We start from the raw sequence: 23,821 nt of genomic DNA on the forward strand, positions 1-23,821 counted from the left end.
ATATTTCTTTGGCATAAGAGAATGATGAATTTAATAAAGTTCGATTATGTTATAATCGACACCTCAAGGAAGAAATATATTTTGTGAATTTCGGTTGTTAAGAATACACCGTGAAATGGATAATATCAGTATAAACCTCAAATGATGAATTGAGGCTCCCCACATATTTTGTTATATCTGGGCCGGAAGCCCATGGATCCAAATATATGAGAGATCCTGAACTTGAAGTTGTGGGTATATAGTAGTTAATGCTCTTCACTACTATATTGCGATATTATCGTGGCTTTTACTCAATCCATATTTCATGTCCATTTGAAAAGGGCAAATAAATTATGAGTTTGTGTTTAGCCCAGGCCAAAAGTTCTGGGCTCACATGCATGGAAATATGAATTTGAGAGATTTGATGTGGTTATTTGAACCTATAAGGCACAAGGTTCCAAACCGTCATTTTGAAAAGACGTAAAAACCACAGGTGCAAGTTTAAGAATGTGCGCAATTATTATAACAGGAAAGGAGCATACAACATATAGATTTTTTCCACCTGCAATGAAGGTGCAGGCCCTGTAAAATCTATAAAATTACATTATGTTCTGGAAGCCTCTGAAGGAAGAGGACGGCGCCTCTTAAGCTTAGCCATGAGCCTCTCGTGGTCTCCCAAAATTCTTTCATTGGAGACCTGCAGCATGTCTAGCCTTCTCAGTGTATCAACAGAGTACGAACTCACCAGTTTCAACAAGGCATTATTCTCTCCTTTAAGTTTCTCAACCTCCTGTTGAGACTCATGAAGCATTCTTTGAAGAGACGAATTTTCAGTTGTTAGCTTCTGAACCTCGTTTGCTCTAGCACGCAAACGATCAGCCATGTTAGAAACAGAAGCAGCACTCTGAATGCTAAAAGCCATTGAGTCATCAATAGCCTCTTCCTCAGACCTCCCTGTTAACAATATTTCATCCATTGGAGTAATGAAATTCCTAGCTACTATGACAGCAGTAGCATCATTCATCATCACAGAATCATTAACTGTGAGATGACGATTTTGGGATACAAAGGATGGACGCCAAACTTTGGCATCACTGGTTGTTGTGGGAGCATCATTTAAATTGAAATAATTTGGGCAGGAAGAAGAGGAAGCCATTTTAAGAAGGTTTCGAAGAAAGTCTTAGAAAAACTAAAGTTTCAGAAAATGAAGGAAGTTGAGTTGAAACGCAGTTGCTCCAATCAAGTTTTGCAAAGGCAATATCTATAGACGAAAATGTGGCAACATTTCCAGGATCCCAATATCTTCTCAGATCCCCATATTATCTTTTTCTTTCCCAGATTCCAAAACTTCACGCGGCCTCTAATAATGTCTGTCGGCACTTTCGGCGTTTTCAAGTATTATTTTCGTCAAAGCCGATCTTGCTTTACGGATTTCACGGAGCTACTTTTTCAAAAGTATCCCGAGAATCTCGCAATTTTCCTATGGTTAATTTGAAATTCACCGGTTCTACCTATTCCTTGTATTTGTGTATAAATGTGTTACTAACGAAATTTTCTTTGCAGAAGACATCCAGTTTTCCCCATACCTAGTGATGCGATATCTACTTGTTTTTCTTATTAGTAAGCACTCAATATGCCCGAGAAGCAAGACTATCTCTGATCATCCATTCAGGAAGCGAGACTATCCCTGATCACGTTTCCGCTGCATTAGGGAACTGTGAAGGCGACCTTATGCTCTAATCTCCTGAGGTCCTTCTAGACTAGGAGAAATGAGAGCTTGTTGTCTGCTCCCACCAGCTTCCTTCCTTGATTGCTTACCTTATCTTGCAATCAATATCACAATTTTTTGCATTTTTTCTCTTTTTGTAACTCTCTGTTCATAAGAGATTTTATTTCTTTAGAATGAACATCTGAAGAAAGAATCCATGAAGTGATCCTAACTCTGAGGGTTATTTGTTTTGACAGAGGCAAAAGAATTGTGATTTTGCTCTTGCAGGATATAACTAGATCATCAAGCGCTACATTATATTTACTGGGCCGATACAAGCATGAATGATACTTGAGAAAAGTTTCTCCCACCTAAGGATGTAAGCAATACTTGTGTTATTTTATGCTTATATACTTATTTGATATTTTATCTTGAAAGGTAACCAAATGGGGAGATAAGTCTGCTCCAAAAGAATGGCTTGTATGTATCCATGAATTATTAATGCAAATTTTACAAATTGCAAGTTGGATACATTGATAATACACTGCACAGATTAAAGTCCCATAAGAACAAAATATGGGTATAGCAGTGATCAATATGATGCACGTCTGTTGCGTAGCAAATGATATGGATTGAAGTCCCAAAAGGACAATCCTTTAACATGTCAATATTGATATTGTGCACGCCTAATGCGTAGCAAATTATATGGGTTAAAGTCCCATAATATGGGTTAAGGTCCCAGAAATTAATTGACATGTATGTATTAATCTGTGGCATGCCTGCAGCATGACAGATATATGGGTTCTAAATGTTCCAACTCCCTAAATGGAGATTATCCACGCCCTACTATAAAATAACGCTCCATTGGAGGTTATAATCCACATTCTCACATCATAAAAGCCCCCTGAAGTGGCTTGGGTACCCAAAAGCAAAGAAATGCTTATAATTGATGCATGCGCATGCACATGAGAATGGTGGGATCATGAATTGATGAATGACAAATTTTGATTTTGGAGTAGCTACTCAAATCATCAATGGGCTGTGTTGATTGGAACCACGTTCAATTATTAAATGTCGACAATATCATTGGCCAAAATGGAATGAGGTAATTCCATTATAGATAAGAATGAACGTGAAAGAACAAACCCACAATACGAACCCCAAAATTTGTTAATACTGAAAGTTATACTTGGGTGTTCGGAATAAAAGGGAATATACCTACTTTGTATGACACAATGTTTTTTTGGCATAAACAAGGAATGTTGGGTTTTCTCCATATTTATAGATTCAATTGTGCCCCTTTATTGCACATTTACGGAGACCAACATGTTATCTTTAAGGGTTATTAAATGCACGGAGCATATCACCAGAAGTGATTCCCTAAAGATGTATAAATAGCTAGGTTAAAGCTATATAATGTGTCATAAAGTTTAATCCCTTTAAACAAAATCCTTGAAAGGATTGAAATTGCATGAAGCAAGTCCCTGAATGACATGTGCCTGAAGCACAAAATCTGTACTCAATGTTAATGTGCATAAATTGCCTCAGTGAGTATATTGATTATAATGTGTTTGCAACACATTAAAGCTTCTGAAGAGTTCAAGAAATATTTGTCTCGACTTAAAGATCGAGCATTATGCAAACGAGATTCTTGCTTATACTAAGAAAGTATTGAAGCATTTTTATGAGGATTATCCGTTGGACACTTTAAGGATTTTCCGGAAGTATATTGGACCGGACATCATATTTTCCAGATAGGGCTCAACTCCATCACCATCATTTTGGGATGATGTAAGACATATTTGATGCTATCTCTGCATAAAACCATATACGGGCATATTCTTTTCAAGTAAACTTACAAATAGCCCAAGTGTTGTTAGATATGCAGAATCTAAAAATTTCTATGATTTACATAGAGATAGCTCACTGGAAATATATTTACTACATGAATTGTTGGTGGCTACATCATTCACTCACTCCGAAAGATTCTCACTCCAAAAGATAGTCATGAAGACATCAGGGGGAGATATTAATCAGGGGGAGCATCCAGAAGTATGCTATACAGATTGTTGTACTCTTCTTTCTTCCTTCCATCAGTTTTCTACCTCACTAGGTTTTCTCCAAGCAAAGTCTGATGAAGCAACTGACATATTATTTGTGGTCTCCAAGGGGGAGTGTTGTAAAGTATAAAGTAGTGGAGCCCACTTACTATTTGTTTGTAGACTTTGGTGCATGAGTTTATTGCACATTCACGGGCATCATTTCCTTAGCCTATAAATAAGACATTATTATGCCTTTGCATGCACACCTCCAATTGAGAGAAGAATGAGAGTCAGGCAGAGAAGAGGAAGAGAAGGAAGAAAGAGGGTGAGTGAGTGGAGAGAAAGAGAGCAGAGAGAAATTCTCCAAGAGAGAAAATTCAGTGAGCCACACATATTGTAAACACTAAAGTTGTAGCCCTATTATTTTATATAGTGGAAAAGTTACTGCTGCTGCTCTCCGAGGACGTAGGCATAGCCGAATCTCGTTAAATGCTGTGTCTCATCTACTTTACGTGCAGCTCAAAATTCGCACATATCCCAGTCCATTTTATAACAATTTAAAGATTTTATATATTTCTTGTTGTCAAAATCGAAAGGTTGTGTTCATAATTCAGACATAAACACCGTTAGCTACAGAAGTTAATTTAGGATTGTTTATCTCATCTGTCATATAAGATAGTATATGAATGTAGTATATAAATGTGGTAAGAGTAGTATTATTCATAAATATAATAGTACCAATATGAAAGAGTTCAACGACAGCATCAAACTCATACAATAACATCAAAATTTTATATAATTCACTGTATATTTTTTTTCTAGGTAAACATATTCATTGTATGTTCAGAACAGCAGATGTTTTCTGTATTTTTTATAAGGTAAGATGTATTAAATGAAGTTATAACGCACCATATGTATGGTTAATTATGATGCAGTATGTGCATAACAGTTACATTGTAAGGACATTGTACTTGGCAATTATTTCTTTTATTGCAATTCTTATTCAACACCATTGGACTTAAAGTTATTACAATCACCTTGTAGATAATGGCTTGTATAAAAAAAATTAAAAAAAATCGATGTTAATGGTGTTTAATCTAGTGAAAAATGGTATTGACTTATAGATAAGAGATCTCATGTTCGAATCTCCATGACATCTTAGTTGTGTACGTGTAAGAAATCCCCTCTCTTCTAATTTAAACTGTCTCTTGTACTAAAAAAAAATATTTAAAAAAACTAGGGAGTATGAAATTCAAAAACTAAATAGAGGGACCAACGAAAGTGAGAAGATTCTAGAACTATATAGTTACTCATAGTTGTAATGTTAGAGCATCTCCAATAAACTCTCTATCCTCTCATCTTTAGCTACTTTAGCTAAAAAGAAGGAAAATCCTTCTCCACAGACTCCTTACTTGGCTATTTATTTTGGAGAACCAACTTTTGGCTCTCTACATGTAGAGAGGAGGAGAGAGAATTTGGCTAGGAGAAGAGAGAAAAAGGGAGAGAGATAGAGACATTTGGGACGTTGGTGAGGTTGGGTTCTACTTTTTTTTAATAAATATATTGGATTTAGAAAGAGGAGGAAAGAGAAAGAGAAAATAATAATAAAATATTTTAAATTAGCCAAAATATAGAACATTGCTGGAGAAAACACCTTTTAAGTAGTTTGCTATAATAGCTTTTTAGTTATTTCAGCTAAAATTTAGTTAAAATTTAGTGACTCTCCTGAAGATCCTCTTAGTATGTCATATTCTTCATTCTACTTTTCTTTTCCAACATACTAGGGGATGGGTATTTAGGAAGGAAAATATGTCAAAAAAACAAAAAGTATATAGAAAAGTAATGTGCTGGGCACACAATATTTATATATATAATCCATGATAAAAGACATTCTATATTATATTATTATTATTCTTTCTAGGATCTGGGCCTGCCACATAAGGTTGACTTTTAATGTAGCATGATACTCAAGCCAAGATTTGTTGAGAGACATGGGCACTTTTCCATTAAAAAAAAAAACTGCTGAAATATCTTTTCCCCATTGCAAATATCTTGGCCAACTGACTGAGCTTGCAAGTTGAAGTAATGGGCAAGAAGAGACCCTCATCATGGACAAATATCTAAGGAAGCATGCTCTCCAGATATATATATATATATATATATATATATATATATGATATTTATTTTGCATACAATGCGTGTTTACAGCAAATTTATTTTATATATATATATATTTTATTGCAATAAAAAACTTACTTTGATAGCTTTAATTTGCATTACATGATTTTCCAAGAAAAAAAAAGAAACATCATCTGACATATCAACGTCCTGTTTTGAATTGACGTAAATTATAATTTGTGTTGAATTTATTTTATACTATTTAAAATTAAAAGTTTAGATAGGTTATGCATGTATTATCATTCGAATGAAATTATAAAATCATGTCAACATGTCACACGATAATAGGGCGAAGGCAAGCCTAGGCCATAAGTGGCCTTGGCCACCTCATGTTTATTTATAGGGTGTGGAAGGAAATATAAAGAAAAATTTATATAATTTCAGTTTATGGCCCTTCACCACTAGTGAAATACCACATTTATATGAAGGTAATGCAAATTAATAGGCTCAGCTGATTAACCACTTCTTTCAGCTGTAGTCTTCCTATTGGTTGCAATTTATTTTCCTTCTCTTGGAGAAAAAAAAACAAAGACCAAAGAAGAAAAAGTCAGAGTCGGATAAGCATGAAAACGTGTACAACAAAACACTGAAAATGACAAGCAAAATTTTTGTGGCAGGCTCGGCTGGTTTAGAGTGTGGAGCCAGCCAAGCAGAGATCCAGAAAACCAATCCTACCCTTTTTTTAAATTTAAAAAAAATTAAAAAATTCGTAGTTTTTATTTTATGTACATGGATGACTTGTTGGAGGGTTACGTTGCCACACACCTTGTTTACCCACCGAACATCATGAGTTTGGCCATATTTTGTCCACGTCATTTCCTAACTATGCTGTCTATTGGTCGTCTCATTCGAAATTATTAAGGGTGGCAACGGGTCGGGTAGGGATCAGGTATGACAATACTATTTTTATTTCCGTTTTTCATCTCCACCCCGGTCTCTGAACTCATCCCCGTTTAATAAATTTTGGGAAATTTCCGTCTCTGCCTCCGATGAGGGACTCCCCCATATCTGCCATGAATTCCTGATATTTTTTACATAAAAAATATTTATCATACATTTTAATATTAAATTTCATATTAAATTATCATTCAACACATCCAAATTAAGTTCAATTCAACAATTCAAAACCACATCAATATGAAATCCCAGAAAATATTAGGAAGAATTAGGAGAGAGAGAGGTTAACTTAGGGTTAAACATAAATATTATAATTATATATATTTATTTAAATATAAACATATATATTTTCGAGTCGGGTTCAGGGACAAGGATGCCAATACCATCCCCTCCCCATACCCGTTGGAGATTTTTCAAGTTCAAGGATCCCAGTACCCAGTACCCGTTTTGCCCCGAAATCTCTCCCCATTAAGGTCTGGGACCTGATAGGGACCAACCCCTCTGGGGATTTCTGAAATCCCTAGACATTATAAGCCATCTCCAGTCATGGCTATAGGTTAAATATAGCCTTAAAATAATATAAAATTCATCTTCAGTCATGAGCCAAAAAAAAAAAAAATTGGCCATATTTGGCCTTTTAGTCCTCCAACCAGGCTACTTATAGCCCAGCTTTGGCCTAGACCAAATTTTTTTATGGGCCCAACGCATGTGCTTTCCAAGAAGACAAAGTATTACATTAGCTAGTCGTTAAGTTTTTTTATTTTTATAATGACCTTTTTAAATTTTTTCAAATTCGTTTTATTTTTAATATATATAATTGGTTTATGATCGCTGGAGGTCAGAACCATTGATTGAAAAGTTACTTTTTTAAAAATATATTTAAAACCTTTTAAAATGTTTTAAATTCGTTTTGTTTAAAAATAAAAAATAAAACGTGCACGTGTCATATATGGTGTAATAACCCAAACCTAAAATTTATAATTAAGGAATATTTTATTTTGCGAAAAGACAATTTTGCCTTCGCAATATTTTATTAAGAAAAAGGTGACTTTTTGATCGAGAAGGAATTTGACAATTTCACTTACACCGTTGCGTAGAGCACGGTGAAATGAGTTCATAGACACGTAGTGGGCCCGAATCGGAGTTGTAACGAGAAAGTTATGGTCAAAAGAGTCTTAGTGGCATAACCGTAAATATTTCGAAGTTGGATTTATAAAAACCTGCTCAGCCTTCTCTCTCCTCGCCCGCTGATCGTGCCGTCGCCTTATAGGGAGTGCCGGCGCCGCCACAGGGCACCACCGGCCACGGGACCGGTGGCGTTCGAACCGCCATCGTGCCCTCTCCCTTCGTCGACCGGTCCCCCGTCCGCCGACGGCCTGTGCTGGCCGAAAAATGCCAAACAACGACGGGAACTCACCGAAACTTCAACGCCGTCGATCTCCCTCCTCCGGCCACCATTTCCGTCGACCCAGGCATCCGGGACCAGGCAAGCCTGCAAAAGAGACCTACAAGAGGTCTAGCTAGCTCGGACCAAGAGTGAGTGGACTTTTCTTTTATAAATGATTTTATATAAATGAATTTCATTATTTGATCTTGAATAAGTTTAATTGGTAGTGAATTTTCCTAGTATGGTTTGTGAAGCCAAATGTCTTTATCTTTGTACTGCCTAGTTAACTATGCTAAAGAATTATAGAGAGCAGAGTCTGAGATTTATATCAGATAAAGTGGCAGTATAGTTTCAGATTTAACAGAAATTCAGTTATTTATCAGATTTTTCAGAAACTTTATATTTTCTGATGATAGCAGAGTTCTTGACTTAATAAACATTCAGTTATTCATCAGATCTTTCAGAAGTTCTCAGAGTTTATTTAAAAAAATTCAGTTCTTCAGCAGATTTTCCAGAAATGTTATATATTTTAAACCACCGTGAGTACCCATCTATGGTTATTACCCTCAGTTATGCAGATGTCTACGGACATCCAGTTTACCCTCAGTTTTGTCAGTGCACTTGACATTTGCCTCACGAGTTTCGGGGACGCTCGGACCGTGAGTGCCAGGATTTGCGGCTCGGATTGACTTGGTGTCCCGAGACCTGTCAGGATTTGCGGCTCGAGTTGACTTTTGTGTCACCGAGACCTGCCAGGATTGCGGATCAGGCTGACTACGGTCCCCTGAATCCTGCCAGAGCGGCTCGAGTTGACTTTGTGTCACCGAGACCTGCCAGCGGATCAGGCTGACTATAGTCCCCTGTATCCTGCCAGTTTGCGGCTCGGATAGACTGTGTGTCGCCGAGACCTGCCAGGGGAATTGACGGAATTACAGGGGTACATCCGAGTGGTAGTTTTGATTGATTGCAGTGCTTTGATTCAAGTTTTGAGTACATTGCTTTTATGCAGGTTTGATTTCAGTGTTTTTATGCAAGTTTGGATTTCAATGCTTTCATGCAAGTTTTATTGTTCTTGAACACGATTGCACATATTTATAGAGATATGTAACTGCGTTTATTTTAATCTACTTCAAGGTAGTTTAGATATTTAGTTTTACTCAACTATATTTTTTTACAATGGGGGTTAAAATATTCTTAGATATTTTATGAACCCTTATTTTTGTCCACTCACATTTTCAAATATTTTGCGCCCCCAGGCTGTAGCGTGCACAGGATATCCACCACCGGGCCATCTTGACTTCCGCACCTTCTTGGTACAAAAGCGATGGTGTGTAAAACGATTAACTTACCTATATACTATTAGACTGCTCTGATATTGCCCTAGAGTGAGACTGGAACTTTTGGCATGTTTATTGAAGTGTTGGCTGTTGGTTGTATGGATATTTGTGCCCGTTTTGACAGGTGTAAGTTTTGGGATTGAACGAAATATAGGGGAGACTCTGCCGAAATTTCGGTAGGAGTCAAGGTTAAAATTTCAAGTAGAAGGGCAATTAGGTCATTTGTGCCCGACATTTGCCAAGTGTCGGACACGCACAGGGTTCGACCCGAATTCCAAAGCGGAATTTGGTTCGGGTCCTGTCATATGGAATATTGTCTCTAAAGAGTAGTTTAACGAAATTAAACAATACATAGTTGTAGAATGTATGAGTGTTATACCATAGTTTTTCTTAAAATAATAAAATATGAAGGGCCCTAAAATATGGCCCTGCATGGCTGGAGATGAAAAAATTTAACCCTACACTAGTCTTTAAAAAATTAATATTTTAGAGGGTTTAAATTTATAGTCATTGACTACATTTAGCCCTATAACTAGAGATGGACACTATCCATCTAATCTTCCTCCATTCATGTAGAAAAACTTGTATGAAACGAGAATAGTACTATTTCGTTATTTTTGGTCAATTACAGACTATCACGTGAAAAAATTATCATATATAGCATATCGTGATTGACCGAAGATAATAAAATAGTGATATCCCTATTTCATATAAGTGTTTCTCCCATTCATGTCAAAATCAAATGGAAAATATTTAAAAGTATTTTCTCTTATTTTTATTTTTTAAAATTTTATTTTCTATTGCCTATGTCTTAGGTAATTGGAACTACCAACACGACATGTGTTTATCAATATTTTTCAATGGGTCAAATTTATTCGCCTCATGAACTCCATGTTTTTTGCTTGTTTTGGAAAAAGAGATACCAACAAGTGAAGCGGCAATAAACCACCACATGAGGCAGGACCTACATGCTCACACGCCTTCCACCCTTATGAGGCGGGACCTACCCTTTGTCTTCAACACTAATAATATGATGTTTGGAGCGTTCTGAACTCCAAAAAGATACCTGAATTTTTTCCCTCTTGACCCCACATTAAGAAATGACGTGGCAAGGGCCCATTGAGTCAAGGTCTTGGGCCTAGAAGCTAAAGTATCCAAGTCCGAAAACGCCCACGGCCGTGACACAACAGACTCGACCCAAGAAACAAGGCTTGGCCCAACCCAAACCATTATGGAGGCGGAAAAGTTTGACCAAAAGCAAGCTCGGCGGCTATTCATATTTTGTCGTTAATGTAACACATTTATTATTCTGGTAAAAAAAGATAACACATTTATTATAGTTTGAAGACTAAATTCATATTTTGATCATTAGAAATTACATGGTTTTTTAAAATATGAAAATTACAGGTTACAAGGGTATTAGACGAGCAATTCTTAAGAACACTCAATTTTATATAATTTTGTGTCTGTTTCTCTTATTTACTAGATTTCACCCACGAATAAAAGTTATAGACATAAAATTGTGTGGAAAAAGCATTTTGGTTTTTCAAAAATAATAACAAAATATTCAAGGCTAGTTAAAAATAACTAACGATGCTCAAGTAAAATTTTAAAACTGGCTTGCTAAAACGCTTTTAAAGTCATCTTTATGCTAAAATAACTAAAATTTGACTAATGTTGTTGCAGATTCTCTTATTACCTAACCTTTCTCATGTCGCATGATGCAAGTGATAGAAAAAAAACTAGTTTTTTTCTTCATAGAATTAAATTTGTATACAACCAATGTTAAGAGAAGAAAAAAAAAATATTGGTTTTTACAATGTAAGATTAAAATATACTCTAAGGAAATAAGAATTAAAAAAAGAAGGCCAAAAAAGCAAAAGAATTTGGTCATTTTGTGCAAAATTACCAAATTGTCTGGCAGCATAAGGCATCATCCCATCACCCGATATTCAGATTCTACCCCCTCGCCTTGGTGACTTCTATTCAACAACGATTCATGCGCGTCACTGTCCGTTAAATATAAAAACAGAAAAGAGAAGAGAAACAATAAAAATACTTCAAACCCACACAGATCTGCACGCTTTTTTTCTTCTCCAACAATTCTCGCCAATCAATTCTCGCCGCTCTCCAAGCTTGGCAGTCATCGAAGGTCAGCTTTCCTATCACTTTCCTTTCTGGTTTTCCATTGTTCATTGTTGATTTGGATCTGGATTTGCCTTTGATTGTGCTAAGTGTTCATTTGTATTGTCTCTCATTTTGCATTCAATCACTCGTTTTTGGGAAATCCCAAAAACTTTTGTTCCATCTTGTGTGTTTTGAATTTGGTGGGAGCTGGTGATGCTGGATCTGTATTTTGAAGCTTCTTTGTTTGTTTGAGGACATTGTCTGTTTGTGCCAAACCCTAGCTTTTAGCTTGATTGCTGAGAAAAAGAGTAAGCATGGGAAGAGAAATGAACAAGTTGAGTTTTCGGTAGTAATTTTTGTTGGTTTTGTTTACATGTAATGAAATATTTAGTAGTTTGCTTAGTTAACTGGTTTTCCAACTTTTCTTGGGCCCCAAAATTAGTGAAAGCCTTCTAAGGTTTCTCATTCTACGTTCTCTTAGCATTCGGAAATCCACATTAGGATTTCTTCTCTTTTACATATCCTGGACTGGGATTGTTTTTTGCATAAGGGGTCTGTTGTGTTCACTTGAGTTTGCTGCTAGCCTATCATACATGATGCATACATATAGATATACACATCAACATACGTATATCAGCATATAAACTCATTCATACACATATGTATATGTTTGGTGCTTCTTGTGATTGTGACTACTTATTTTGATAAGATCGTACCATTGTATTAACAGATTGTGAAGTTTGGAAATTGAATTGAATGGAGGGAGTTGGGGACGAGAGTGCCTCGGCGGCATCACCTGTCAACAAATGGATATTTGACATGTCGAGGCTCTATCAGTATTATCTGGATAAGACGACTCCTCATTCAGTCCCAAGATGGGTCGGAACTCTTGCTTTGTTCATTGTTTATGCGCTGCGGGTTTATTATATTCAGGGGTTTTACATCATTTCATATGGTCTTGGGATCTATATACTAAATCTTCTGATTGGATTTTTATCACCATTGACTGACCCTGAGATGGAGGCTTCAAGTGGGGCTTTACTGCCGACAAAGGGTTCAGATGAATTCAAGCCTTTCATTCGCAGACTTCCTGAGTTTAAGTTCTGGTAACTTAATGTTCCCATTTTTATCGTATTTTACATTGTTTGCATTCTATAGGTTATTGGTTATCTTCATATCACTCCTATATGGTAATGCTTAATGTTTTTGGGGTTGTGAAACATTTACTGGTTGCCCCTTTGTGTCTTATACTTTTCTTGTTTCATGGAGATTGTGTGGTAATCAGGTTACTTGGAGAAAAATGGTTTTCAAGGCGTTGCATTTGATGAAATCCTCTCTCTCTTTTTATTATTATTATTATTTTTTTAAAGTTTTCTTTTAATTTCCCATAAATGTTCAAATGGTTTTTACTTTTAGCAGGAGTCTTGTTTTCATTGCTGTGTGAAAGGCTCAAGAAATTTTAGTGCGCTGGTTCTTCTGCTTCATTAAAGTTTGAACCATGATGTTTGATTTTTCCGTTTCTAGCTCAGTTGTATTATCTTTATCTTACTTATTGGAAATGTTTCTCATCTTCCCACCTGCCATCTCTCTCTCTTCCCTCCCTCCCTCCCTCTTCATTGATGTATATGCCCAAAGATGTGTGTTGTTTAAGTTTCCAGCGTCAGTCTCTAGATTCCGAGAGAAATTTCTGTCAGGGATGGTGAAGACTTTAAATTCCATATTGCGGAGTTCAGGACAATTTTCCTGCCTAAAGATCTTGGTGGTCCTTGGATTAAGCTGTTAGTCTTGGCAAATGAAGCTTATGTTGGAAGAATGGTTATAGGAGTTTATGGTAGAGAAAGAGAGTCTGTGGGGGGTGATGGTGCAATGAAAGTTTGGCTGTATAGAAGGTGGGTGGAAAGGCATGTAGGCTAGAGGCCTGGCTGATGACTTTGGAAGGCTATAATGAATGGCTGGATTCTTTTTGGAAATGAGCAAGGCTCAAGTAGGCTCAAGTTTGGGCTAGGAATTGGGGTGAATTTTTGTGCTGTGGCGAGGATGCTTCAAATGATTTGTTCCCTTCTCTCTTTCCCTTGGCAAAGAACAAGAATCCATGGGTAAGTGTGACTATTGGTCACTGCATGCGAGTGGAGGTGTTTTATCCCACATTAAACTCTATAGAGGCAGACTTATAGTTGCACTTTTCAGTACAATTAAAGTTGGGCATCCGAAGAATTATGCACTTAGTATTCTGTTTCGGTGGTTAGGTGCTCAGTGCTTATGTAGTGAACGTAACTTCAAAGAGTTCATAGGTTGCTATTCATGTAAGCATATCCCATGTTTGCACCAGGGTTTTATTTGCCCCTTTTGATTAATATATTTAATTTGATAAAATTAAAAAAAAGATGTGGAAAGTTTCACGTGACTGCTGCAGCCATAGAATCGTGTTAGAGAGCCAAGCGTATTTGTAGCTGGCACAATATAAATTATTGTCTTGCCAAAGAATAACAATATTTAAAGGTATCAAAACTATTTTGTTGATTGAGCTTGTCTTATGTAGTTGCTGCCCCCTTGGAGAATCTTCTTGCCATTTGCAATAATCTTTTGTGCTTCTGTCACAGGAAACATGTGAACATGCCCATATATATAAGTTAAATGATTTTTTTTCAATTAACTTCGCTTTACAAGGTTAAAGGAAAAATCTTGTTATTTTCTTTATTCATTGATGCAAGTAATTCATGGTTCCAGGTATTCTTTCACAAAGGCTTTCTGCATAGCATTTGTCATGACCTTCTTCTCTGCATTTGATGTCCCTGTCTTTTGGCCCATACTGCTTTGTTATTGGATCGTTCTGTTCGTCCTAACAATGAGGCGTCAAATTGCGCACATGATCAAATACAAATATGTTCCCTTCAACATTGGGAAGCAGGTGAGTCTCAATTACTTTTCGTTATTTTTACGTATATCACCCCTATCACTTCTAGAAGCACTATCCGTTCATTCTATGGGTTACAATTGCACTGGCATCAGCATCTGACTTGTCATGTAATGAGATTTCCAGTGTTTGAAAAATAACAATCTGGTTCCCTTGTTTTTTGCAGAGGTATGGCGGCAAGAAACCTTCTGCAAGCAGCAGTGGCCGGAAAGACTGAAGCCCTCAGCTGTCACGTAATTAGAACAAATAGAAAAGTGACTGATGGGGAGTAGTAGGAAAGATTTAGGCATTGTGAAAATTCATGAAACTGATAGTAGAATTTTTCTTGGAAGGATATGCAAGTATGGATTTCATTATGCCTTCACAAAACATACAATTGGGTTATGTGTGGTCTTTAATTGTTATACACATTACTATCCAGTTAAATTTTGATATTACTCCCATTGTTATGCATGATGCAGAGACATCCCCAATTCTGTTACATCTTATTCATGGAAATTTTCCTGCAGTCATTCAGATGCTTGCCATGATTTCATGTCCCAAATGTCGGTGAATGTGGCATATACTTATAGCTTGTGTTCTATGTGATTCCATACTTGAATAATCAGAAATTAGATTGATAAGTTGATCTCAAACTCATACTCATTTGTTCTCTCTCCCTTATTCTTGACTTTCTTGATCCATGACCTTCCTTGTTCGAACTCTGAAGTCTTTAGAGACGAGATTGACCAATAAACTATTTTTGGTCATTTTAGCACCCATACTATATTAAAATGGTCAATGCCACCGTTTTTTCAAATTTCATCCAAATATTCGCCCAATATCTCACCGTGAGTAATTGTTTAGGCTCCTTTTTCTTCTTCTTTCTTTTTTGAGAGGAACTTCAAATATTCGAGGAAAACCTTATTGAACTGGAAAAAATAACTTAACAATTAATTCAATCGATAGTTTCAAAAATATCGGTGGTTCAAAAACACGGAAATATCGATTGAAATATTGGGAAAATATCGATATTGATAAAAATTAGATAAAAACCACCGAAATTATGATAAATACATGGAAATTTTTAATGAAACTTTAGAAGAAGTTTATTTAGTCAATCATCTATTATTTTGACACAAAAAATTGGAAGGAAATGTATTGCATAGTGGGTTTGAGTGATTTAAGTTGATTATATTGCGACCTGGCAATCTCTGTGACTTAGAAAATCTTGAGTAATTAATGAAAGAGAATTAAACACCCCCTAGTAATTTATTTATCATTTCTTAGTACAATATTTTACACTTTATAAATTACATGGTAAGATACATGAATAACCTTAATTCATGTTATTTACTAGGCATGGAACACATTCTTATATTTATTATTTTATCAAAAATTGAAAAATAATTAAAGATGTAAACCAACTTGATTTGTCTTGAAAAATAGGCACTTTACCATGCTTAAAAAATAATAGTGAAGATTGAAAATTAACTAAGAACATAAATAAATTTATCCGAGGAAGAATTAAATAGAAACTAAAGAAAATGATTATAGAGATTTAAGTAATTAAGCAACAATTTATTTCACGTTATTCACTGGACATGGTACACGTTCTTATATTTATTATTTATCAAAAATTAAAAAATAATTAAAGATGTAAACCAATTTGATTTCTCATGAAAATTAGGCACTTTACCATGCTTAAAAAATAATAGTGAAGTTTGAAAATTAACTAAGAACATAAATAAATTTATCCAAGAAGAATTAAATAGTAAATAAAGAAAATAATTTTAGAGATTTAAGTAATTAAGCAACAATTTGAAGGGGAATTTAGTAATGTAAGTACTTATAATGAATAATAAAATAATTAATAACATTAAGTGGATTAAATAGAAAAGAAATAAATTATATTAAGTAATTAAGTAACTGATCAACAATATAAAACAATAAGTAATTATGTTAATTTCTATTTGAAGAAACAGCTCGCAAGTATTACAAATATGAGATTTCATAGCTTATAATTACAAAGGGATGACTAGCGTGGTGGTTAAGTGGCTACAACTCTTGGAATGGAGAGGGGTTTGAACCCCTGTGATGTGAGTGAGTATCAATCCTACGTGTGTGAATTTCCCCCTCCCTTCTCTAACTTTGACAAAAATGACATTTGTATTTTTTTTTATGCCAAGATTTTCATTTTCTTTTTCAGAAATTCAGAATTCATTCTTCAAAAATATACTATTAATTTACCAAACGCATTTTACACCCGTTTATCTGAAAAACGAAAAAACTATTTTCGGAAATTGACCAAACGGCCCTAGAAACTAGTATTAGTACCGCTTTGTCCCGTTTCTTAAACTTGAGACAAAAACGCTGCGTTTTGATTCTGCAGTGAAAATCTATAAAACCTTGGCAAAACCCTAATAAGCAAGCAAAGACATTTTTCAACACTCTGCGTGTTGAGGGAGAGAAGAGCCATGGGCAAGGTGAAGGGCAAGCATCGTTTGGACAAATACTACCGCCTAGCCAAAGAGCATGGCTATCGCTCTAGAGCCTCATGGAAGCTCGCTCAGCTCGACACCAAGCACCAGTTCCTCCACTCCTCTCACGCCGTCCTTGACCTCTGCGCCGCCCCCGGCGGTTGGATGCAAGTCGCTGTGCAGCGCGTGCCCGTTGGCAGCCTTGTCGTGGGCGTCGACTTGGTCCCCATCGCCCCGGTCCGCGGCGCCTTCTCGATCCAGCAGGACATCACCAAGCCCGAGTGCACGGCCAGGCTCCGGAAGCTGATGAAGGAGAACGGCTGCTCGGCTTTCGATTTGGTGCTTCATGATGGGTCGCCTAATGTCGGTGGGGCCTGGTCTTCGGAGGCCACTGCGCAGAACGCTTTGGTTGTTGATTCGGTGAAGTTGGCTACCCAGCTTTTGGCTCCCAAAGGCACATTCATCACCAAAGTATGTGTTGAATTTTCATAATGGGAAATGGGTTTTTGTGGGATTGCATTGGTTTTTTGGTACTCTCTGAAAAATAGGTTGGAATTTGGATTGTCTGCGTGGTTACTTCAAATGAAAAATCTAAATTTGAGTTTGTAAGTTGAGTTCTATTGATTTGGCTCATTGTTGCATTCCATGTTAAACCGGTAAGCAGCATAATGTAGTGACATACATGTTATGTATGCTTTATCTTTTTAGAACATGATTTCATCAAACTTCTGTTTTCAAATTTATTTGTCTGTATTTAATTTTTCTCTGTTGTTTCCATAATATGTTTTCATCACTTGTATTCTGGATGGGACGATGCAGTTATTTATACTTCAAATATGCATGCAATAGCTATTTTCAATTTGTTTTTGGAACTTAAACTGTTTAATTTGTTAAGAATCGAATTGTGGAAGTCCTAACATATAATTATTTTGTTGTGGATCTGTACCGGTTAATAGGAATGTATGCATGTATGTATGACTTTTTTTGTGTGTCTATGTACATTTGGTTTTTGAATGCGGAGTGCTTATCTTTTGTTTTCTGTGTTTGTGTGTCAATGTACATTTGGTTTTTGAATGCTGAGTGCTTATCTTTTGTTTTCTCTCAGATCTTCAGGTCGCAAGATTATAATGCTGTCTACTATTGTATGAAGGAGGTGATTTTCTAGTTCTTTTTAAAACATATTTATTTAATAATAAAATAAAATAAAATAAAAGTAGCACTTTAGATTGATGTGCCTAACTGATCCTGGCATATATTTTGCAGTTATTTGAGAAAGTTGAACAGGATAAACCAGCAGCTAGTCGTAGTTCATCTGCTGAGACATATCTTTTGGGTTTTAAGTACAAGGCTCCTGCAAAGATTGATCCGCGTCTACTTGATGTGAAGCATCTATTTAAATCTGTAGAACCTCAGAAGAAGGTAACTCATATTAGATGAAACAGAATACCAGCTTCTTTCACATATGGACTAATATCTTGCTCTTTTTATTATAATTGTTCTATTATATTTTTTTTCTCCTAATAACTCCTTGATATAGGTGGTGGATGTACTAAGAGGAACAAAGCAAAAAAGACACCGTGATGGGTACACCTTCTTTCTAATTTTGCTATTGTTTTTAAAATTTAAAATTTTATATCTTCACACATACACATAATCACTGTTATGTGAGGTTCAGCATTTTAACCGAACCAGGAGATTGCATGTCGTTTCCTGTAAGATTGTATAATGCTTTAAGTATTTGTAATTGTTTATGCGTATACAGTTTGAATGTAGATAGGTGGTTTGTAAATGCAGAGTAACATGAATGGGTCAATGATTTTGCTCTGTTCTCCATGATTGACCTTGTGTGTTCAAATATTTTTGGGTTCTTATGATTGATATCCCTGCTCGGTTCTTTTATATACGGAAGCTGAACTGTTGACTGATTGGGTTGTATATACAGGTATGAAGATGGCGACACAATTTTGAGAAAAGCATCTTCGGCTGCTGACTTTATTTGGTCTGAGGCCCCTCTTGATATCCTTGGTTCCGTTACTTCCATAAACTTTGAGGGTGAGGCATCTTTGCTCATCAAGGAGCACGCTCTAACAACGGAAGAGGTAGGCCTTTTTATGTTTTTCCTTTGTATTATTTTTTCTCTTTATTTAGATTTTTTTTTCTAGTTGCTGAAAAAATAGATTTTCTTTTCCCCTTAAATACTTTGGAACCCCCTTAGTGTTCCGACCAATCTAACCATTATGGTTTGACAGGTTCAAACTCTCTGTGATGATTTGCGTGTTTTGGGGAAGCAAGATTTCAAGCATCTTTTGAAGTAAGAAATGCTATTTCTTTCATTATCTCTTAGATCTAAAGATTGCATTTCCAGACTACAAGTTTTTCTTTCTCTTCCCTTATAAATCTGTTAAGCACATATCTCTGCTGTAATTGCATTTTTCTTGCTATTTTAGCTATTGAAGTTATCGTTGTAACATCAATTGATTCTTTTGAGCAAGGGTGTAAGCAGTGGCAATTAATTAGGTGATTTACCACCTTTAACTATAATAGTTGGGATCACCATATCTTTTAGGAACTATGACTCCCAATATAATTCAGGTTTAGGTTGGGCTTACTATATGAATCAATTTAGATATAACCTTTATCAATTCGGCTGTGAGGCATGTATTGTCCCTCTCCTGATAGCAGGGTAGTATGTATGTCATTTATGATCGTTATTGCATTAGTTTTGGGCTTGTATATCTGAGACTGCATGAGGCTGAGTAGGGCAATTATTATTCCACTTGGCTTCGGCAATTATATAATTATTTTCAACTTGGCTCGTGTTATTTGGTCTTACCTTCCAGTTGATGGGTTGTTGAAATTTCTTCTGAAGTAAATATCAGAGGGTTTACAGTTCTGTTTTACATCACCTCTTGGATTGTTGGAAGAATAATTGAAATCAGAAGTATTTTTAGTAATGACAATACAGATTGCGGAGAAAAAAAGAAAAAATAGTTCAATTGCAATGCAGCTGCTAGACATGCAGTTGCTGCGCTCTAGCTTTCTTACTTATTAATGCATGCTGAGTTGTCATGTTTGTATTGTTATTTAGGTGGCGGGTGCAGATTAGAAAGGCCTTATCTCCTGAGAAGGCTAATGCTTCTACTGCCAAGGAAGTTGAAAATGAGGAGAATAAGGAGGATGACGAAGACAAAATACTCAATGAAATGGAGGAGCTGACATATGCTATGGAGCGCAAGAAGAAACGTACAAAGAAGCTTCTATCCAAAAGACGAGCTCAGGTTTGTAGCGTTTTGTTCTCTCTTTTCCTATGTTCATGCATACTCATTGTTTTTGTTGAGTCATGAAACTGGTACATGATTATTGTTCTTGGAGATTATACACCATAGTTTCGAGATGAAGCCTGATCTTGTAAAGTTAGGTTTTGTAAGATCTATTAATCAGTGTGGTGGGTGCCTTGTGTGAGCATTTTAGTTGGATTCAGTACCAAGATAGACTTGTGCAGGGCTTTGCCAAGTTTGACCTTACAGGATTCATGAAGTTCTTTGTTAGATTGATCCTTAGGATCAAGCTTTGATTATATACAGCTTAAAAGATAGTTTAAACTTATCAATCAAACATGAAGCCTGAAAGTTTAGTAGCTTCTTGGGTGCTGTCAATAGTTTCATGTTTGGTCTCCTATGTAGATATGCAATTATCTTGCTGATTTGTTCCCTTTCATTAAATCTCAAATTTTCAGGACAAGGTACGGAAGGCAACAGGGATGCAAATAGATGCACTGCAAGATGGTTATACTGACAATGAGTTATTTTCTCTCGCTTCCATCAAGGTATGCTTTCATTTCACAATACCCACCTTGGCAAGTAGTTTGGGGAATCACATTTTTTATTCATCCAATAATCTTTGTATCCATTTCGGAGCTTTTCTTTTATTCCCTTGGAGGACCATTTGTTCTTTAGGCCTTAGTGGAGGTTAGATTTCAAGCTCACGCCCTTGGTACAATACTGAAGGAATTTACCAACTAAGATAGCTTGGCTTTCACATATGGTGCCTTCTATTTCACAGATTCTTTTCTTCTTTTCTTGAGCCATTGGGACCCCTTATTGATGTACAGGGTTTATTTATTTAATTGGAAACAGAAGAGCATGACATTATTTTCTACATATCTAAACTAGTTTGACTGTAGTCGGTGGAATTTGGAAATCCCCAATATTACTGGTTTTATGTGCCTGTCATAGCAATCGTACATTAGTTTTCCAAGCATTTTTCATGCTACTAGCCTACTATTTCAGCAGTTGGCTTTTCTCCCTGGTCTTCAGACACTTCAAAGGTTTTTTTTTCTCCTCAACGGTCAAAATCATTGTTTTGGTTTTTATCATATTTCTAATCTTTAATTTTTCCTGATGAAGATCGTAGGTTCCGACTCAATGAACTTTATATGGATATGACTGAATATTTTTCAATATCATTATTGTGTTTGTATGGTTGTTTTTCAGGGTAAGAAAGATCTGGTAGCCGTTGATTCCACTGAATATGATGGTGAGAATGGTGACCTGGGAGATAGTGAAAATGAGGAAAGCCATGAGCAAACCCAAGAAGAATCATCTAGTGATATAGACTCTGATGAGGAACGCAGAAGGTTATTCATCTTGTCCCTTGTATTAGCAGTAAATATATAAAACAAGCATTGCTATTAGCAGTAAATATACAAAACATCTTGTCTCCTGTATTGTCTGTCTATGAAATTAAATCAAGTATTGCTATTTATGATGCTAGATACGATGCACAAATGGAATACCTTCTCGATCAGGCTTATGAACAGTATGTGTCGAAAAAGGAGGGAAGTGCAAAGCAGAGGAAGCGTATAAAACAAGCGAATTCTGAAGACGCTCAACTTTTGGAGGTATGAAGCTAGTATTATGTATAGAAGAAAATTTCACTGAGATGTGGTCTCTCAGTAGAACTTTTTTATGTGTTGGGCATGGGTGCATGGATGATGAAGAGTATGCTAATGTTTTAATCTCTCTGTGCAAATACATACACACGCGCGCTAATGTTTTAATCTCTCTGTGCAAATACACGCGCGCGCGCACACATACACATATATATAGCATAAACAGATTGGCAACGTATGTGCACGGGAGATCTGTCGGCACAATATTTTTCTTTCTACTAGGTGTTGCACAACAGACTAGTGTTTGTGCTCATAGATTTTGTTTTTTTTCCGCTATGCAGGATGTTGATGGCAGTGATATGGTTCAGTCTGACTATGAGTCAGACAAGGAGCAGGGTGGTCAGGAAAAGAATCCTCTTTTGGAAGCACTTGATGACGGGGAAGGGCCTACTCAGGAAGAGATTACAAATAACTGGTTTAGTCAGGATATCTTTGCCGAAGCTGTAGAGCAGGGGGATTTGGATAAGTCTGATAGTGAAGATGAAATGCAGGTTGAAAGGCAGGAGAAACCTTCCTTGGTAGGAAAGGCCAAGGAGAATAATGCAATTCAAAATGTTAAGAAAAAGATTGAAAACGATGCTGCAGGGTCCAATCACCATCAAGTCCAAGCTTCAAAGGCAGAGGACGATTTTGAGATAGTACCGGCTCCTGGTACAGATTCAAGTGATGACTCATCATCAGATGAATCGGAGGATATGGATATTGATAAGAAAGCCGAGATACTGGCATGTGCAAAGAAAATGCTGAGGAAAAAGCCAAGGGAACATATGCTTGATGATGCGTATAATAAGTACATGTTTGATGATGAGGGCTTGCCCAGGTGGTTTTTGGATGAGGAAAAGAGGCACCGCCAACCAATCAAACCTGTGACCAAAGAAGAGATCAATGCAATGAAAGCGCAATTTAAAGAAATTGATGCCCGGCCTGTGAAGAAGTTGGCAGAGGCTAAAGCTCGAAAGAAGCGGGTTGCCTTTAGGAAGCTTGAGAAGATTCGTAAGAAGGCAAACACGATATCAGACCAGGCAGACATCTCTGATCGTTCAAAGAGGAAGCAAATTGAACAAATGTATAAGAAGGCCGAGCCTAAGAGGCCTCAGAAGGAGTATGTGGTTGCAAAGAAAGGAGTTCAAGTCAGGGTTGGCAAGGGTAAGGTACGTGTCGATCGACGGATGAAAAAGGATGCAAGGGGTAGCGGGGCGGGTAAAAGGCCAGGAAAAGGCAATTCAAAGAAAAGTAAAAGTAGTGGCAAGGCACAGAAAGGCAAGGGGCCTGGAAAGGCTTCAGCAAAGTCAGGAAAGAAGGGTGGCAGATGAAAAAAAATATGGGCATGACTGAGCTTCCTTTTAATCAATAGGTGTTCGCAAATTTCCAACATGGTTTTTGTTTTTCCTTTTTTTATATTTTGTTATTCCATTTTTGTTTATTGGAATAAGCTATAATTGTGAGTTATTTGTTGTAATCATGGTTCAAAACATTAATCCCTCAGTAAACCAAACTGTTTTATTTTTTCTTCTGGCGGTGCTCAACATATGTTCTGGTTGGCTTGCACTTCAACAAAATCCATGGTTCAATGTTTAAAAGCTAACAGGTATTTACACTAATAGCTCTTGAGGTTTTCGGTGTTTTTATAAAATCATTGAGGTTTCAAAAATTACATGAACACCTTTTAAGGTTTCAATTTGTTTTCACACAACCCCCTTTCATTAATTTTTCATCCAAAATGTGAAGATTTCATACATAAATTTTTTAGCAAATAATAAAATTAACCTTGGTGAATGCATGTGCAATCTAATCTCAAAAGCTAACTTTGTCATTTGAAGAAATTTTTATTATATAAAATCA

The 23,821-nt window shown here is 36.3% G+C and overlaps 2 protein-coding genes across 2 annotated transcripts; both read left to right on the forward strand.

Annotated features, from left to right (window-relative positions):
• Positions 1–11,463: 11,463 nt before the first annotated feature.
• Positions 11,464–15,050, forward strand: LOC117637697 (protein RER1B-like). The gene is made up of 4 exons (XM_034372672.1): positions 11,464–11,680; positions 12,386–12,761; positions 14,383–14,563; positions 14,736–15,050. The coding sequence occupies exons 2-4, from the start codon at positions 12,412–12,414 to the stop codon at positions 14,784–14,786; spliced, it is 582 nt and encodes a 193-aa protein (XP_034228563.1). The 5' UTR covers positions 11,464–11,680; positions 12,386–12,411; the 3' UTR covers positions 14,787–15,050.
• Positions 15,051–16,981: 1,931 nt separating this feature from the next.
• On the forward strand, positions 16,982–23,492 carry LOC117637552 (pre-rRNA 2'-O-ribose RNA methyltransferase-like). The gene is made up of 11 exons (XM_034372460.1): positions 16,982–17,499; positions 18,134–18,181; positions 18,292–18,447; positions 18,566–18,612; positions 18,971–19,127; positions 19,278–19,339; positions 20,117–20,306; positions 20,765–20,854; positions 21,522–21,664; positions 21,802–21,928; positions 22,261–23,492. Exons 1-11 carry the CDS (start codon positions 17,026–17,028, stop codon positions 23,290–23,292), a joined length of 2,526 nt encoding a protein of 841 aa, XP_034228351.1. The 5' UTR covers positions 16,982–17,025; the 3' UTR covers positions 23,293–23,492.
• Positions 23,493–23,821: the final 329 nt, after the last annotated feature.

The sequence above is a fragment of the Prunus dulcis genome, chromosome 8 (genome assembly GCF_902201215.1).
Source record: "Prunus dulcis chromosome 8, ALMONDv2, whole genome shotgun sequence".
Taxonomy (NCBI): domain Eukaryota; kingdom Viridiplantae; phylum Streptophyta; class Magnoliopsida; order Rosales; family Rosaceae; genus Prunus; species Prunus dulcis.

Coding starts and splice junctions, on each gene's coding strand:
- LOC117637697 (XM_034372672.1), top strand. CDS start 12,412: ATGGAGGGAGTTGGGGACGAGAGTGCCTCGGCGGCATCACCTGTCAAC. Junction 12,762..14,382: donor CTTCCTGAGTTTAAGTTCTG/GTAACTTAATGT, acceptor TCATGGTTCCAG/GTATTCTTTCACAAAGGCTT. Junction 14,564..14,735: donor CCTTCAACATTGGGAAGCAG/GTGAGTCTCAAT, acceptor TGTTTTTTGCAG/AGGTATGGCGGCAAGAAACC.
- LOC117637552 (XM_034372460.1), top strand. CDS start 17,026: ATGGGCAAGGTGAAGGGCAAGCATCGTTTGGACAAATACTACCGCCTA. Junction 17,500..18,133: donor AAGGCACATTCATCACCAAA/GTATGTGTTGAA, acceptor GTTTTCTCTCAG/ATCTTCAGGTCGCAAGATTA. Junction 18,613..18,970: donor CAAAAAAGACACCGTGATGG/GTACACCTTCTT, acceptor TTGTATATACAG/GTATGAAGATGGCGACACAA.